This window comes from Scatophagus argus, chromosome 8 (genome assembly GCF_020382885.2).
Source record: "Scatophagus argus isolate fScaArg1 chromosome 8, fScaArg1.pri, whole genome shotgun sequence".
Lineage (NCBI taxonomy): Eukaryota > Metazoa > Chordata > Actinopteri > Scatophagidae > Scatophagus > Scatophagus argus.
Window position 1 is genome coordinate 13586394 of NC_058500.1, and position 15710 is coordinate 13602103.

General features: G+C 41.6%; 1 protein-coding gene across 5 annotated transcripts in view; it reads right to left on the bottom strand.

Moving 5' to 3' along the window:
* Nucleotides 1-673: 673 nt before the first annotated feature.
* scn8aa (sodium channel, voltage gated, type VIII, alpha subunit a) overlaps nucleotides 674-15710 on the bottom strand; it is a 41456-nt gene continuing 26419 nt past the window's right edge. For all 5 annotated transcript variants that reach the window (XM_046397315.1, XM_046397316.1, XM_046397318.1 and 2 more), the window contains exons 20-27: nucleotides 14955-15128; nucleotides 10414-10536; nucleotides 5305-5589; nucleotides 4900-4953; nucleotides 4269-4406; nucleotides 4041-4145; nucleotides 3653-3923; nucleotides 674-3538 (exon numbers count right to left, since the gene is read on the bottom strand). In XM_046397315.1, coding sequence (XP_046253271.1) covers nucleotides 2379-3538; nucleotides 3653-3923; nucleotides 4041-4145; nucleotides 4269-4406; nucleotides 4900-4953; nucleotides 5305-5589; nucleotides 10414-10536; nucleotides 14955-15128 — 2310 coding nt within the window. In that variant the 3' untranslated portion in view covers nucleotides 674-2378. The remainder of the gene's footprint in view (nucleotides 3539-3652; nucleotides 3924-4040; nucleotides 4146-4268; nucleotides 4407-4899; nucleotides 4954-5304; nucleotides 5590-10413; nucleotides 10537-14954; nucleotides 15129-15710) is intronic.

Sequence of the window (15710 nt, forward strand, 5' to 3'; positions counted from 1 at the left end):
TTTTTTAAATTTTTTTTTTATGAAAAACATCCACAAAGCTTATTATACAACATAGCTGCGTCAATGTGAGGCCTGCTGATGTTTTATCTTATCAAGTGGTCACGTTTCTACCTCCATCTCTGGCTAATTATTTTTGAAGCGGGTGACAGTATTTGAAAGCCTGTAAGTATGTGAAAAGATGGTGCGAGCCTGGGTCCAACACCACACAGTGTTTAAGAGGTCCCACAAAAGCACAATGATACACTGACAAACATGGGACTTTCAGCACTCTGACTCAGACCAAAGCACTATTTGCTTCTACTACTCTTCTAGTTCTCTCTTGTTCTCATGGCAGTCAGTCTAAAACTCTGAAGGTAGGGGCTCTACCTGTTCATTGGTCCACATTTACACTGAGTTATTTATCACCCATCCGACTCCCTGAAATACAAGTCAAAATCAATCTGATTCTACAGCCCAAAACAAAAGCTCTCCATGGCCATCGACCTTCCATACATGCTAGGCACGACAAGGCATGTCCTTGTGATAATTCTCCGCTAACTCCGCTGTTTCAGATGGTCAGTGTCACTCTCACTGATAAAAAGCTTTTTCTGAGAATGATTGCATCACAAGGACATCAGAGAAGGACTTCAAGGTTTTTGTTTTGTTTTTTTTTCTTTCTTCTAAGGTTGGCAACTCAAATTGTCCGAAAAGCTCTACCTAAGACAACACTCGCAGGGGGAGATTCTGGTGTGGGTCTGACAGAATACAAAAGAGGAACTTGAAATGAATCAGTAGGAGTACTATCCAATGTATCTACCTCAATGTGGTTTCCCGGTCTTCCACTAGCCCAAAACAAAACAAGAAAAGGAGTATTCAAATAAATAAATAAATACAACCATATTTCGATCCCTTCTCTAGGAACTGAAGTGGTAGAGGGATACCTCTTGACACTTGAACACACCAGACCCTCACTGATGGCAGATATGCATTCCTTGGCGTGAAACATCACCTGCTCTCGTTGCCATAGCAGGGACCACAGGTAGGTTAGGAAAGTGACTGCATGATGGATGTAAGTAAACAAAGAGATGTAAGCCCCAGATTTGGTTCAGGACAGCTAACATGGCCCTCCAAATCTGTGCATCCTCAACATGAGGATATTCTGCTTCCTAACACTCATACACTCCACACTCTTTCTATTCTATAACATTCAGAGCAGCAAAAAAACATTTTCTAGTTTATGTTGTTGACTGATCTGCGTGAGACTTTGCCTCTGAGTGCTTACATCCTTCATTCACCTGAAATTTTAAAGAAGGGCTTAATTAAAATATCTGTCAGTTGAAAAGCATAACTAGTGAAGGATCATAAGACTATCATTCCCCCCAATATTCTAAAAATCACTTTCCAAAATCTTCATTTTCCAGTTATAGTCCTCATAATTTCCCCAGTGGACAGCCTCAAACTATAGTCAAGCCACTGCAATGGTCTGAGAATTAGTGTCTTGTGGACTATGATTACTCATGCATGATTCCTGATCAAAACATGCCTTCATGCAAGTCATTTCTATGCATTGAACGAGCACAATAAATATTATTTATCTGGAACTCGGTCTGAGCAAGTCTCCTTCAGCCCAAGTCAAAACAATGAGTAATGACCCCTACCGGTCAGTGTGAAAGCCCATGTAGAAAATGTCTTTTTCAATGTCAGTATAACAAAGAGGAGATGAATAGACTGGTGACATGGGCTAAATGTTATCTTTTTTTGCTGCTCAAATAATGTAAAGATGCAATTATACTCAGCACAAACAAACAAAAAAAATCTTTGTCTATGCTTCTGGGTTTCCCCCTCCCTTATTAGTGTTTCCTTCCTAGCTAAACTTGCTTAGGTGATTATTGTTTTCCTCTTGGTGAAGATGGTAAACGCAGTGTTACAGACCCTCCTTTAGACTGTTAGTACAGTTCTAGTGGGATCTGTATGATCCAGTCCCATAGCATTGGAGCATTGCTGTGGGAGTCCACACTCGGTGGTGGCAGGGATTTTGCAATTCTCCGATCATCTGGCAACGATTTCTGTGCCTTGGCAGTTGATCTCCAAATAAATGTGTGTGTCACTGGCCAGCACACTGTGAGTTACTGTTTTTCATTTTGCATTTGCTCCTTATTTTTTATGAACTTGGTCACTATGCAGCAAAGTTCCGTGGTAAACTGATTGTGTTTGGTTCAGCTGTCTTTGACGACATAAGAAACCACACTGCCTCAGTAGCATTTGAGTCTGTAAACATTTTTTTTGTATGTTTTGTTGTTATTTTTTTCTCACTTGCAAATGATCTCTTTTTCTACATTTGTTGGATTTGGGCTCAGAGTCTCATTTCGCTGTTATTGGATTTTGAGAGTCACTGAACCCTAACACTTGGATTCCCACTCATCTTTTTGGTTTTTGTCCTTCTCTTTCCTGGCCCATTCCTCCTTGTTTTCATCCTGCTTCTCCTTGTCAGGTTTGGTCACGCTGTCATAAGAGGGGAGAGAGGCTGTGGATGGTGTGCTCTCCTTCTTCTCTTGGTTGGTCCCGCCGTTCTCAAGCTTATTGTTAGTAAAAGTGTGGCGCTTGAAGATGATGCCACGCCTGATGAGGTGGGCACGGTAGGCATTCTGGATGATTCTGGCAGAGACGTCCTCCTGTTTGCGGCGAAGAGTGGTGGTGATGGGTTCGTACGACACTTTGGAGGGGTTGGCTGCCACAAAACGCTCCTCCATCTGTTGCCTCAGCATGTCCAACTCACCACTGTCACCCAGTACTCGCTTTGTGAACGCAAACAGGATGTCCAGGCAGTGAATGCGATCGCCACTTACCATGGGCATGTCCATGGCAATTAGTTCTATAGTGTTGGGCTTTGGCACACGAAGTGGATGCTCCAGTGCATCAGCAAAGTCAGACAGCTTGGCAAAAGTAATAAACTGAGAGGCAGTGGGGTCAAACTTCTCCCAGATCTCATAAAAGGTCTCAAAGTCATCCTCACTGAGTGGATCAGCACTTTCCTCTGTGGCCACACTGAAGTTCTCCAGGATGATAGCAATGTACATGTTGACTACAATCAGGAAAGAAATGATGATGTACATGACAAAAAAGAAGATTCCCACTGAGGGGTTACCACAGTCACCCTTCACTGATGTACCAGGGTTTTCCAAATTGGGATCGCAGTCTGGTGGGTAGTTAAGGATTGGTAGAAGTAAGCCGTCCCATCCAGCCGACGTGGTGATCATGAACAGAATGATCATGCTGTTGCCAAAGGTCTCAAAGTTGTACAAGTCGTCAATGCCTGCTCCATGTTTCACGTAGCCAAAGTTAGACATGCCGAAGATGGAGAAGATGAACATGACCAGGAAGAGCAGTAGGCCGATGTTGAACAGGGCTGGGAGTGACATCATCAGAGCAAAGAGTAAAGTCCGAATGCCTTTAGCTCCTTTGATCAGACGGAGAATGCGGCCAATACGAGCCAACCTGATCACCCTGAATAAAGTCGGTGACACAAAGTACTTCTCAATGATGTCAGCCAGGAACATGCCTAAGAAAGAAAAAGGGAAAGCAAAAAGGTGGAGAATACCGTTAAAATAAAAGACTTCTAGAGGTTCTCAAGTTACTACTTCGCTTCTCTATATATTCCATCTCCTTTACTCACCAACAATAGACAGGATGACCACAACCACATCAAAGATATTCCAGCCATTGGTGAAGTAGTAGTGGCGAAGGGCAAAGAGCTTAAGCAAGAACTCCATGGTGAAGACTACAATAAAAATGAAGTTGACCCAGTATAGGACAAGCTCGGTTTCATCTGATTGATCATCTGTTTCCACCATCATGGTGACCATGTTGAGGCAGATGAGTATCATGATGGAGATGTCAAACACTTGCTGCGTCACAAAGTCAAATACCATGCCTTGGATCTTGTTCTAGAGAGGACACAAAGATGGTTGAAGGTGAGTTTTACCGGAGATTCAACGAAAAGCATCACATGTTCAACAATCTTAGCACTTGATCAGTAAGAGTTGTCCTGAGAAAATACATACCTGTGGTCGAGGAATAGGTTTTTGTGGCTTTTTGGACCCTAATTTTTTCATGGCATTGTAGTACTTTTTCTGTTCCTCTGTCATGAAGATATCCTGACCTCCAAAGTAAAGGGACACACAAAAATTTGGTTATAATCATGTTCAGATATCAGATCAGATATGATATATCTACCATTTTAAAATGGAAACTCTAAAAGCAAAATGATAAGGAGAAAGAACTGGTCTTATCTTTTTCTTCTGCTGGTTGAAGTTGTCAATGATCACACCAATGAAGAGGTTGAGGGTGAAGAAGGAGCCAAATATGATGAAAACGACAAAGTAGATGTACATGTAGATGTTGACTTCATAGTCGGGCTGGTCTTCCACCTTTGAGGTAGGCACAATGTGGAGGTAGTGTTTTATAAACACAATTTAAAGAAATCATTACTTTATTTTGTAAACACCTATTAACTTTCTGGTCAAGATGAAATGATCAACATCTTTCTTACATATACATTATATGTACATTAGATTAGCAAGATTGTGGACAGGCAGACACTGCTAAAAATCTTCCTTACCGTTCCTCTCAACTTCACTAATTTACACCTGGCTTTTCAATCTGTACAAAAAACAAAGGCCCTGGTCCTGGTCAACAAATAAAGTTTTGTCTAAAGTCTATGGTCCAGTCTTTATGCTAGGTTAAGTTAGCTGGCTGTTGATGGCAGCTTCATACAATATATACAATCTTCTCATCTAACTCTCAACAAACAATAAGTATGTTAATTTCTCAAAATGTCAAACTTTTTCTTTACTTGCTTGTTCTGGCACATATTGTGTTAACGGAGTAATGCAATATTTATTGAAGAGGTGACGGATATACCTCTCTGGAATCCACAGCTGCATACATGATGTCCATCCAGCCTTTGAATGTGGCCTTTCAAGAGAGAGACTTGATTAGATACATTTGTAGAAAAACAAATAATGTAGCAAAAACATTAAAAATTCATATCTATAAACTCAAACCGAAACAGATGCATGTCCTGTGGTACAGCTTGTTCATGTAAAGAAACAAGTAGATGAAGAAAAGGACATGGAGAAACACAATGAATACAAACAATAGAGCCTCAGAGCACTGTGGAAGCTAATTGAGCTCAAAGCAACAACAGACCTTCAGGGGACGCAAAGACAAATAAAAAAACATAAAAGTTCATAGGAAAATGAGAAAAGAAACTGTGAAATAAGAAATGGAGTCAGGAAGAGAGGAGAGGAGGAGCGACACTCTCACCACTTGCAGCAGGGCCAAGTAGCCGGCGCCCACATTGTCAAAGTTGATCTTGACGTTCTTCCACCTGACCTCACTAAAGTTTTGATTAATGAGGGCCACACACTGGGTTTTGTTGTTGACCACGTCGACAGGAAAGTACTCCTCTGATGTCTCATTGAAACAGTAGTAGTACTTGCCCGCAAACAAGTTGACCCCCATGATACTGAAAATCAGCCAAAAGATGAGGCAAACCAGCAACACATTCATAATGGAAGGGATGGCACCCACCAAGGCGTTGACTACCACCTAGACCAGACGAGGGAAGACAGGATATGACAGAGTGAGGACCAGGAAAGAAACGCACCTCATTCAACCCCCCTGACAAGACACTACATACTGTTATGGCGTTACACTGAGGACTTAAAAAGACTATTCAGCTTTATTACAGATGTTGTTAAGGGCAGCAGTTGAAACCCATTATGGTTTAATTTAGCAAAAAATAAATATAGCACACCACTGTGATGTGCATTCTGAAGTGTGGGGAAATAACAGGAAGGATATCTGCATCAGTCCTGTTCTAATTAGAGCAGCATTAATGTGACTCTGAGATGCTCTTTGATCTGTTGAAGCATGCGGCTAGAACTGCTGAAGGGATACTCAAGCACACACACTCACACACACACACCAAAGCAAATACCAATTTAAAAAGATCTATAAGAATCATCTTTATGATGTAAAATGTACAATTCATACATTTTTGATATAAACAGCAAACATACAACACAACATAAAACATTTTGGGACATTTTGTCTGTACTGTGTACTACTACTACTACTACTAATAATAATAATAATAATGATAATAACAAAAATAACAACAATGATAAAATGAATGTGATTGACAAAGTGTGTAGTACTAAACCAATGCAGTATTGTAGACAATATGAACATACATATTAGTTATAAGTTGCTACATATCATACAAGAAAAAAAACAGTCATGATGAACTCATGTGCTGCAATAATTGTACACTTTACACCATAGTTGATCTTAATATTATTTTTTTTTCATAAGGTTACAAACATACAAAGATTAGACTCACACAGACTCACACACAGAGACACGCACAGACTCCAAGAGGTTTGTTTTCTAAAGCTTAATCTCTCCAAAGACTCACAAAACTGTTAAATGCTCCTGTTGTTATTTCATCTTTACATATATTCGATAAACAAATAAGAATCCAAAATAACAATGTAAACAGGAAATAATGATGGGAGAATATAACAGTCTTGTGACTGTGAGTACAGTGTATGATTTGTGTGTGTGTGTGTGTGTGTGTGTTTCTACATATTGACTTTAGAAAGCTGACATGTTGGTAAAAAATTAATCAGAAGTGTTTGCCATACCACTATGAAGTGTCCACTCTTGCCACCCCAACCTTAGACAGTCAATATCCTTAACCTTACTAACTCTTTTCTATACTTATGCCAAATAAAATTACACTATAGCAGTAAAAAAATTATTAAAGTGTAATAACTCCCACCACCACCCCAAAGTCTAGGCCTGTCTAGCAATCCAGTCTGATTTCCCATAGATTTACAATGTATCATAGCCAGTAATAAGCTCAGCACATAGTGAACCGCTCACTACCAGTGTTAGGCAGGCCGACCAGCAGCTCTCAGGCAGACAGCTGAGCATGCATGTCTTTGGCAGACTTGTTTTGTGTAGCCATATTCCCTCCTCATTACAAACAGACAGGGAGGAGCTCTAGAGCAGAATTCTCTCAGCGTGTACATGACCTTCACAGGCTGAAATGTGTTGACCATACACGTGGTTTACAGAATGCACATTGTTAAAACATTGTGCCATCAAATGTCGAACATGAAAATCATAGTTTTAAGTCTTTCGCTCCACAGTGTTGCCATGGCACTTGCTGAGAGAATGACTCTTTGCTCTATCTGAGATACAATTGAACCGCTTTCAGAAATTCAGTTACCAAAAAAAAAAGAAGAAGGAATTAGGCCATGCTGTGTGGAAAGCATTCTCAGAAAGAGGGAAAATGGCTTTCAAAAATGCATAATGTGCATAGGCAGTTATAGTACATGCGTGTTACATGGCATTGTGCAACCTCAAGAACCGCTCAAATCAATAAATAAATAAATAGAGAAATGTGTGGATAGAGAGATAGCGGCATACGAGATCATGGTTGAAGCTTTGCTTGCTTGCTGGTGTGTCTGACAAGCCATTTTGATATTTACATGATTTGTAAGGGTGTCTGACAAAAATCTACAGCACAGTATGACTAACCTGAGACACCAGCATTTGTCTGGAATATAAGCTGGCCTGCTGATAGCGAACACCGGCAGATGAAATGATTGGGGTTCAGAGGTCATAACCAAAAGCCCCATGATAGTGAGTACCTTTATAAACAGAACTATCAAAATCATTGTCATTTCAATCTTTGGTGTAACTTAAACCTCAGCAGGTTCATCAGGAAGAAGGGTGAAAAAAGGGGATTGACTGAAACTGTGTGAAGATGTTGTCATTCCTGTACAATGCATTTCTAAAAAACACAGGCCCGAGATAACAAAGCAGCATTCAGAGAAAGAGAGAGCAAAGTACATAGTCAGGGCAGCCCGTAATCATTGCATGTTAAGCAGTGCAATGAGTCCAACTGAAGCTGTGCTGCTCACTCAAACACTGTTGATTTGCGTCGGCCTCTGTGATGGATTGTGCTGTAACACTCAACCAACGGGGATATAAAAGTTCTCATCATTCTAACTCTCCAGAATCTCTTTCATATGGTCTCATCTCTCCATTCATGTACTTCCCGTTTTCATTTATTTATTGCTTTGACCTCAAATTTTCTGTTTTCAGTTCAAACAAAATGGTAATTCAATTGATGAACATAGACATCATAGTAAAGAATATGATACAGCAGGATCAAATTCCTCTGTTTGTTTCCCTTAGCGTTAGTGGGCCAACCTCACCTCTCTTACCACATACACCCAGTGAATGAGGTCATTCATAGGGGCAATGGTATTTGCATTAATACACTGGATTAAAGCAAATGTTCCCTGATTTCCAACCCCAAAAATGACATAATCTTATTGACAGCTCCATTTTCCATCCCACAATTAACAATTAAACCTATTAAATTTCAGTGAAACATTCATGACAACATCCATAAAGCCTATCCAGGGCCTAAAAGCGTTGATGTCTGCTCATGTGCAACGGCATCACATTTTAGTCACTGGATATCTAGTATGAATGAGACTTAGCCATTAACTCACAATCAATGCACCCACTAGATAATTGCACAGGTCTTCTTCTCCTGCTGGTCTGTCATTTTTGGGACATGCTAATTAGGGGCGACACATTGTCTGTCTACGGTGGAGATTGTTGTCTGAACGCTGTATTGCTAGTCAACCTGTGGGCCACCACCGACCCAGACCCAGAACTCAAAGTCAGAGTTTAACTGGGCCCGTTGTTGCCTCCCATTTTCACTTCCTGTGGGAGTGGAAGGCAACAGGAAGCCAGGGCCTGCTGTATGCGCTACAATATGTGGTGCCGTGACATGACAGCAGTAATGTCTTGTGTGAAATGGCAGCCTAGCATATTTGCTAAGCTTCTGCCTGCATTCCCAAAGGAAGGCACTAATCTGATCTATTTAACAAGGTCAGGTTTTTAGAAAAGACCACAGTAATAACCTGCTGCCAGAATGGACTGTTAGCAGATCAGCTGGTCAGATGGTACGACCCAAAGTACTGACACTGGCAGAAGCTTCACAAATATTTTCCTCCCAAAGCCACAACACTGTGAAGTGTGTGGTTTCTGTCTCAGTCCCTGATGCAGAAAGATCCTGGACAAGCAGGACAGAGTGTGTTGACCCTCCAGCGGCCTGGCCCAGCCGAACCGGGTCGAGGTGGAGTGAGTAGTGGAGGGACAGGGGTTGCAGAAGAAGAGGAGGGGAGGAGGAGGAGGAAGAGGAGGGGGAAGGGTGGGGTTGGTGCTGCACAGTGCTGCACGTGTGGGGCTGAGGAGAAGGAAGAGGTGGTGGGGAGTGACTGAGGTGGAGAGGAGAAGCTCAAAGTAGAAGGCAATGCAACCAGTCTAAGAGAAGTGAGTAGTAAAAGGGAATGAGATCAAGACAGTTAGAGAGAAAGAAAGGAGACAAGAGGGACTACAAGTGACAACAACCAGGTGCAACCTAATGCTACCACCAGTCACAGAGAAGACCAATCTGATCTGTGCATTTTGGGAAGAGACGGCTGAAGCAATCAGAGTTACTGTCGCAGCAAGTCATTTCTGCTCTGCAAAAGACTGAATCTTCTACTATAAATTGGACAGATTCCTCTGTTTGTTTGGCAGCCGCCCTGCATGCAGAGTTTTGGTGTGACTGCTTGGGCAGAGGTTTTGGTGTCTTGCAGCTCCCTGGTTCCTGCTGGTTGTTCTCGATGCCAGATGCATTGAGGGATGGTGTGAGCTGGGAAAGGAGGGGGATGGGGGGTATAGGGGAGCGGGGTGAGGGGGTGGGGGTGGGGGTCATGTGGAGGGGAGGGAAGGGGGGTTCTCAATTAAAAGCAGTGGTTGAGAATCAGGCCAAATGAAGAGCTAACTGTTGATCTGAATGCTCTGTGAAATGGCATGTAGGTTTGGTTAGCTTTGACCAATTCGACAATCACTTTGGCCAATCAAGAAGAAACAAAGATGAAGTAATCAGAATTTCTGGTTTGTCACTTATGTGATGAGGCAGCTTTGTGAAAAATATTTCTGTTGCTCTTTGGGAAATTTTTATTATAAAACAAATCATTTTTTTTGGGTAGATTTTTGTTTGTTTAAGAAAATTCAATTGAAATGCATGTTTTTCTGCTGGCAATACAATTTTACTGTTACTTTACTCAGTCTCCCAGCTGCATCATGACTTGTTCTTTCACTCTAACAAAGGCATGGTACAGGATTGCGCATGGAAAGGTGACTTCTTGGCTTTCATTTCCTGGTTTTGAAAACAATCCCCCAATATTTTGGAGGGTTTTTTGTCCTCTTAGTTTGTTTTTAGATCAGTTCTAGCATGCTTTAAACTGTTGAATGGGCATGCGGAAGGATCAGCTGCTTAGCTTTGGATCTTACCCTCATCCCTTCAAAACGTGACAAGGCTCTGAGGGGTCTCAAGGCCCTTAGTGTCCTGAGTGATTTAATGGGCCCTAGATCGGAGTAGCCCAGCGCATTAGCTACAAGGCTGACTATAGAGACCTACACAAAAACAGAGAAGCAAAAGAGGTTCCAAACTGTTAGAAGTGAGAATATTCACTAGGGAAGAGAGACGGCCCTGGCATAGGCGCAGAGTTGCTTGACATACACACATAAATCTATATGCATGTATATGCATGTATAATATTGCATTTATACATGTACATACACTGAGAGAGAAGGTCAGTGTTTAGTATAGGTTTTATGTGCGTAGTATTTTTAGTAGCAGTAGGCCATAGGGATTGTTTGTCTGTTATTTTGGGGCAGTAGACGAGATGTGACAAGTCCTTTGTACCTGTAAAGAAATTTGTGGTTGAGAGAGAAAGAGAGGAGATAGAGACATAAGACTCATATAGAGGGTAAATTAGGCAGAAAAGAGTGCTACATGATTTAGTAAAGATACAAGCGAAGGGACTGGGCAGAGCAGAGGAAGAGGAGTTGGGGAGGGAGGGAAGGAGAGAGGTTATCCTGTAGAAGCTGATAAAAACCCAACAGACTTGAGAGCCTTACCCTTGCCCCTCTAACATTGTCTCTCCATGTCGCTCTTGGGCTGAGGCATAAAATCCCATATAATTTAAGACAGACAAACTAACGGAACCTAAGAGAAAGAATACAAGTAAACATGTACAAATGTGTCATTTTGCAATTTCCTTCTTCAGACATCAAATAAAAATGTCACACGGCATTTAGAGTCAAATAGGAGAGCCACAGTCACATGAACCACACACAAGAAACGGGGATGGAGTTTAAGGGCAGATCGGATATAGTTATTAGCACTGGATGGCACTGAAAGGACAAAAATACACAGAGTACAGTCGAGTTACACACAGTTAACAACAGTTAACAATAACAGCACACAACCTCAAAGAAACTGGTGCAGCACCGCTCCATGTCCGACAACAGCTGCCAAGGCATTGCTGCAGCCAAAGAATGCTTCACAGTGTGCTATCGTTAGTTAGAAACCCTCAGTAAATCCTCAAATCACGACATTATTTCACAAAACTGTATATACAACTGTTCACAGCCACACTGTCAATGTACAGAACTCTTATCGCTGTAGCAAATCAACGTGAACTTAGACAATTTGTGACAATCTGTGAATCCCCGATAGCTCTGGGACATATAGCTGATCTAAGCTGAAGGCATACAATGCCAACAAATGAGAAAATGGACAATGGGGAGAGTGGTCAATAAGCTGCACTAATGTTCTTTGAGGGGTGATGAGAAGTGCAAGAAAGACTTAGCCTTGATGAAGTCACTTTAAGTGTGCTTAGACGGCCATTACAGGCTGTGTGTCGCACAGGGAAGCTTTGTAAAGAAGGATTCTTTGGCTGAATGCAAAATGCGAGAGTGGGCAGTTGTGTGAGCATTAGGCTCAAAGTCTCTATAATTTCAGCCAGATAGAGAGAAGCAGGCTTCATGATCACAGAGACTGTATCCTCAGGGGAGTCTTTTTATGTTTTCCAAACTGCAATTTTTCCAGAGTGGAGGCTGAAAGGACTGAAACAGGAGGAGTACCAGTTCCTTACAAATAAGGAAAAATATCAACAGTGAACACGTGTGAAAGCACCTCCAACCAGCCACCGACACCAACTGGTCAAACTCACCGCATGAAATACACAACATTCAAAGCTTACCAAAGTCACGGAGGGAGGTATGTAACAGGCAAAATCTTCATTTTGACTGATACCATAATCAACACAGATTACAAAAGACTATCTTTTCAACCTTTTGGAACGCAAAAAAAGGCGGCAGCATGGAGTCTGACGTCTTACTGTACGTGTGAATATTGGACCGTGTTCAAAAATCGGATCCAGGATATCCTGGATGGGGCCTCTATTTAGATCCTGTACTTACTCCTTGGCACAAAGCCACTTTCAAATCAATAATTCTGACTATGAATAAGCTAGCAGCTGTGAGGAGACAGTAAAATAAAGATTTTGCCTGGATCTACACTACAGTGTTTGGGGTAATTGTCACCTTCAGCCTGACCCCTCGGAGAGCCCCCCTTTGGGGTGCCTGGCCTCCGGCCCCCCTGCTGGGCCAGCTGTGTGGTAGTGACCTCAGCGCCTCAACGTCCTTCTCACAGAGCTCTGCAAGGCAAGGCCAATGACATCTGGGGCTGTGATCCCATGATGACGACAGCACAAACCAAACAGAAATAAAACAAACTAAAAACAAAGGGAAAAACACAACAAAACAATGATAATAATCTGAGTGAAAAAGAAAAATGAATGGAGTATGACACCTATGGTCCTCACACTCATGCGACTCAGTATCATGATTAAACTTGTCTATGCAAGTTATTTTGTAAGATACATATGAATTCTTATTCCTACAATGCAGGCAAAAGATTAAAAATCAACTACTTTATATATCTGGTTGGGTTCTCCAGTAACAATGCTGCCATCCTGCCGTTTCTTTCTTAACTTAGCTCTAACACTGCATTTCCTTTTCAATTTCCTAGCTAATACACAGTAAAATACCAAAACAGTCTTATAATGAAAATCAGAAAGACACAAATCAAATGGGTAACAGAAAGATGCGGTGACACAAGGGAAATGAGGAGGAACACACTCACGCAAAGAGACAGACACATCCACACTAAGAGAAAAATACAGGCCGGTCTAATGATGGTGCCCCCCCTTTTTGAGTCCATGGCAATGGTTTCACCCCACAACACAGGACGGCAGGGGCACAGTCAGGCCACAACACAACCCAGACTCATAAAGCACAAGTCTCTTTGTTTCCTTTGCTTTTCTTTTTTTTTTCTTTTTTTTTCTGGAGGGGGAGCGCTAGTGAAGACCAAACTTACCGCCAGCCGCCTGTCACCCACCATCATTACATCTCAGCACAATATCACCACATTCCGGAGGTTACACTTTCAAGAGGGAATGAAAGGAGGACGGGGGAAAGAGGAGGGAGGAGGGATGTCACTCTCTGTAACATGTTCACAACTTGGGAAGCATAGCGCCCTGCACTGTGCCAAGCGTTGGGCTTGACAGCACACCTACAGGAGGGGAGTCTACAATGGAATCAGTAGTGTGTGTGTAAGTGGTTATAATTGCTATAAGCTCTGTGTGTGTACTCTATGTTTCAACTGTAAAAGTAGGGTTTACAGTGTATATGCTTATGTGTCATTTTAAATTCTAAAATGTAAAAATGCGTGAATGTAAACTGCAAGAGTGTACATCATCTATGGTATGTAATAAATAAGTGTTTGCTGCATGGGGTCTGGGATGCAGGAGTTTACAATGAACCAACATGGCAACCTCCGGCCATTGATAGGAGTCCATTCACAGGTATTGGCTGAGGTGTTGGACACTGCGGAGAGGTGGTTAGTTCAAGGAGAAAGTCAGAAGTCAGGGAAATTCTTGTTCTATCCAATTCTGTCACTCAGTGCAGATCACTCCATGATTTGGCATTTATGTCAAATTATTATGCTTCAGTCTCTAGACATTATCCCGTCATTTCTTGCCCATGTTGGAATCCCACACGATATAACATTATGTCATCTCAGGATCAGTCAAATTAAATCGTGATAATATGGGTAGCTACCACAGAATAGACAGAAGAATTTTCCCTGTTCTTGTCTTTCAATCTTGACTGACACAAGGAGCAGAGAAGTACACAGAGAGAGAGGACAAAGGCACATATCAAACATCTTACAGGTCAGAGACACAGGCAAAGACAGCTTTACAGAGACACATCTTTGACACGTCCCGTTGCTCCGAGCATGACTTGAATATGGCGACTAGCTTGGTTATTGATTGGCAGCTTATAATCTGTGTTTAAATAGCCATGTCTTCAAATTTCAATCATTTCTTCTTCTAATTCTGTCTCAAAACATTAGGTGTGACAGATTCCTGTTTTAATTCAGAAGCAGATAATTGCTGTACGCATTCAAGCATCTCAGAGTGATAAATTAAGTGAAATTAGGGACTGTTGCTTGATTGATGTCGTAAAAGGTGACTGGCATGTGTGCACTTAAAATGGACAGCAATACAGTCTTGTAAAGCACTGTCCTTATGGCATTAATACAATTAAATGTAGAGTCCTCTTTATTTTAAGCAACATACCCTCTCACCTAATGCACATCATGAAGCACATCTTCAATTAATAATCTGAAATTTCAAACCAAACCACACCCAACAGGCAACAATAGGAGCAACACTTCAACTGACTTGCAAAACATCATATTCTGTATCTATATAGTATATGATGTGGTTTGTAACAACCTAATAAAGAAAAAAAAAACAAATTACAATTTTACATTTACGGTCAATACAGCAAAAATAGGCATTAGCTCTGTAGTCTATGTACCAGTGTGTTGCTGTTGGACCAGGGTGTGGTTGAGGACCAAATAACTGCTCTTCCACTCTACAAACGACAGAGGAAACGGAGGAAGGAATGAGACTTACATCCACAATGAAGAAGTCCAGCCAGCACCAGGCATTGGTGAAGTACTTGACAAAGCCATAGGCGACCCATTTCAGCAACATCTCCAGGATGAAGATGTAGGTGAAGACCCTGTCGGCATATTCCAAAATGATCCGAACGGTCTTCCTCTGCTCAATGTATACATCTTCAAAGGCCTGCAGAAAGACAGAAGGCATACATCAGCTACCGCGAACAAGGCGAGGGAAATATTACACCTCATGATTTATGATCCCACTAATGGAATTGTTTACAGCGCCACAGGCCGCTCATTGCTGAGCGCTAACAGTGATTTACTAGATTAAGAAAATCTGCTTTGCATAAAATATTTCAAATAATTTCAGGACGAATGTAGATTAGCAGCAGTCTTATTTTAGTAGCATCTGACACATTTGAGAACAAGCCCCCACCCAGCCTCCGTGCCTAGAAATAGGTTCCCTGTTAGATTAATGGTACAGTCCATTAATCTCAGGCACCCCCTCCCACAACCCCGCAAGATTTAGCAACCAAACTGATCAACTTGTTTTCTGTCCTCACTGCTTCACGCTGTCAGCTGTGAAACACCTTTAGTTTTAATGAGTCAGCTTTATTAAGTCTTTATCCGGGTCGGATTTTCTCCAGTCAGCAAAATGTGTGTGTTCATTTAGCGATTAAGATGGTCTCAAGATTTTTTTTAAACATTTGATTCTTTATGTTTTAAAAGTCTTTTTCTGGTGTTGCACAGGATGCAGACACGAACA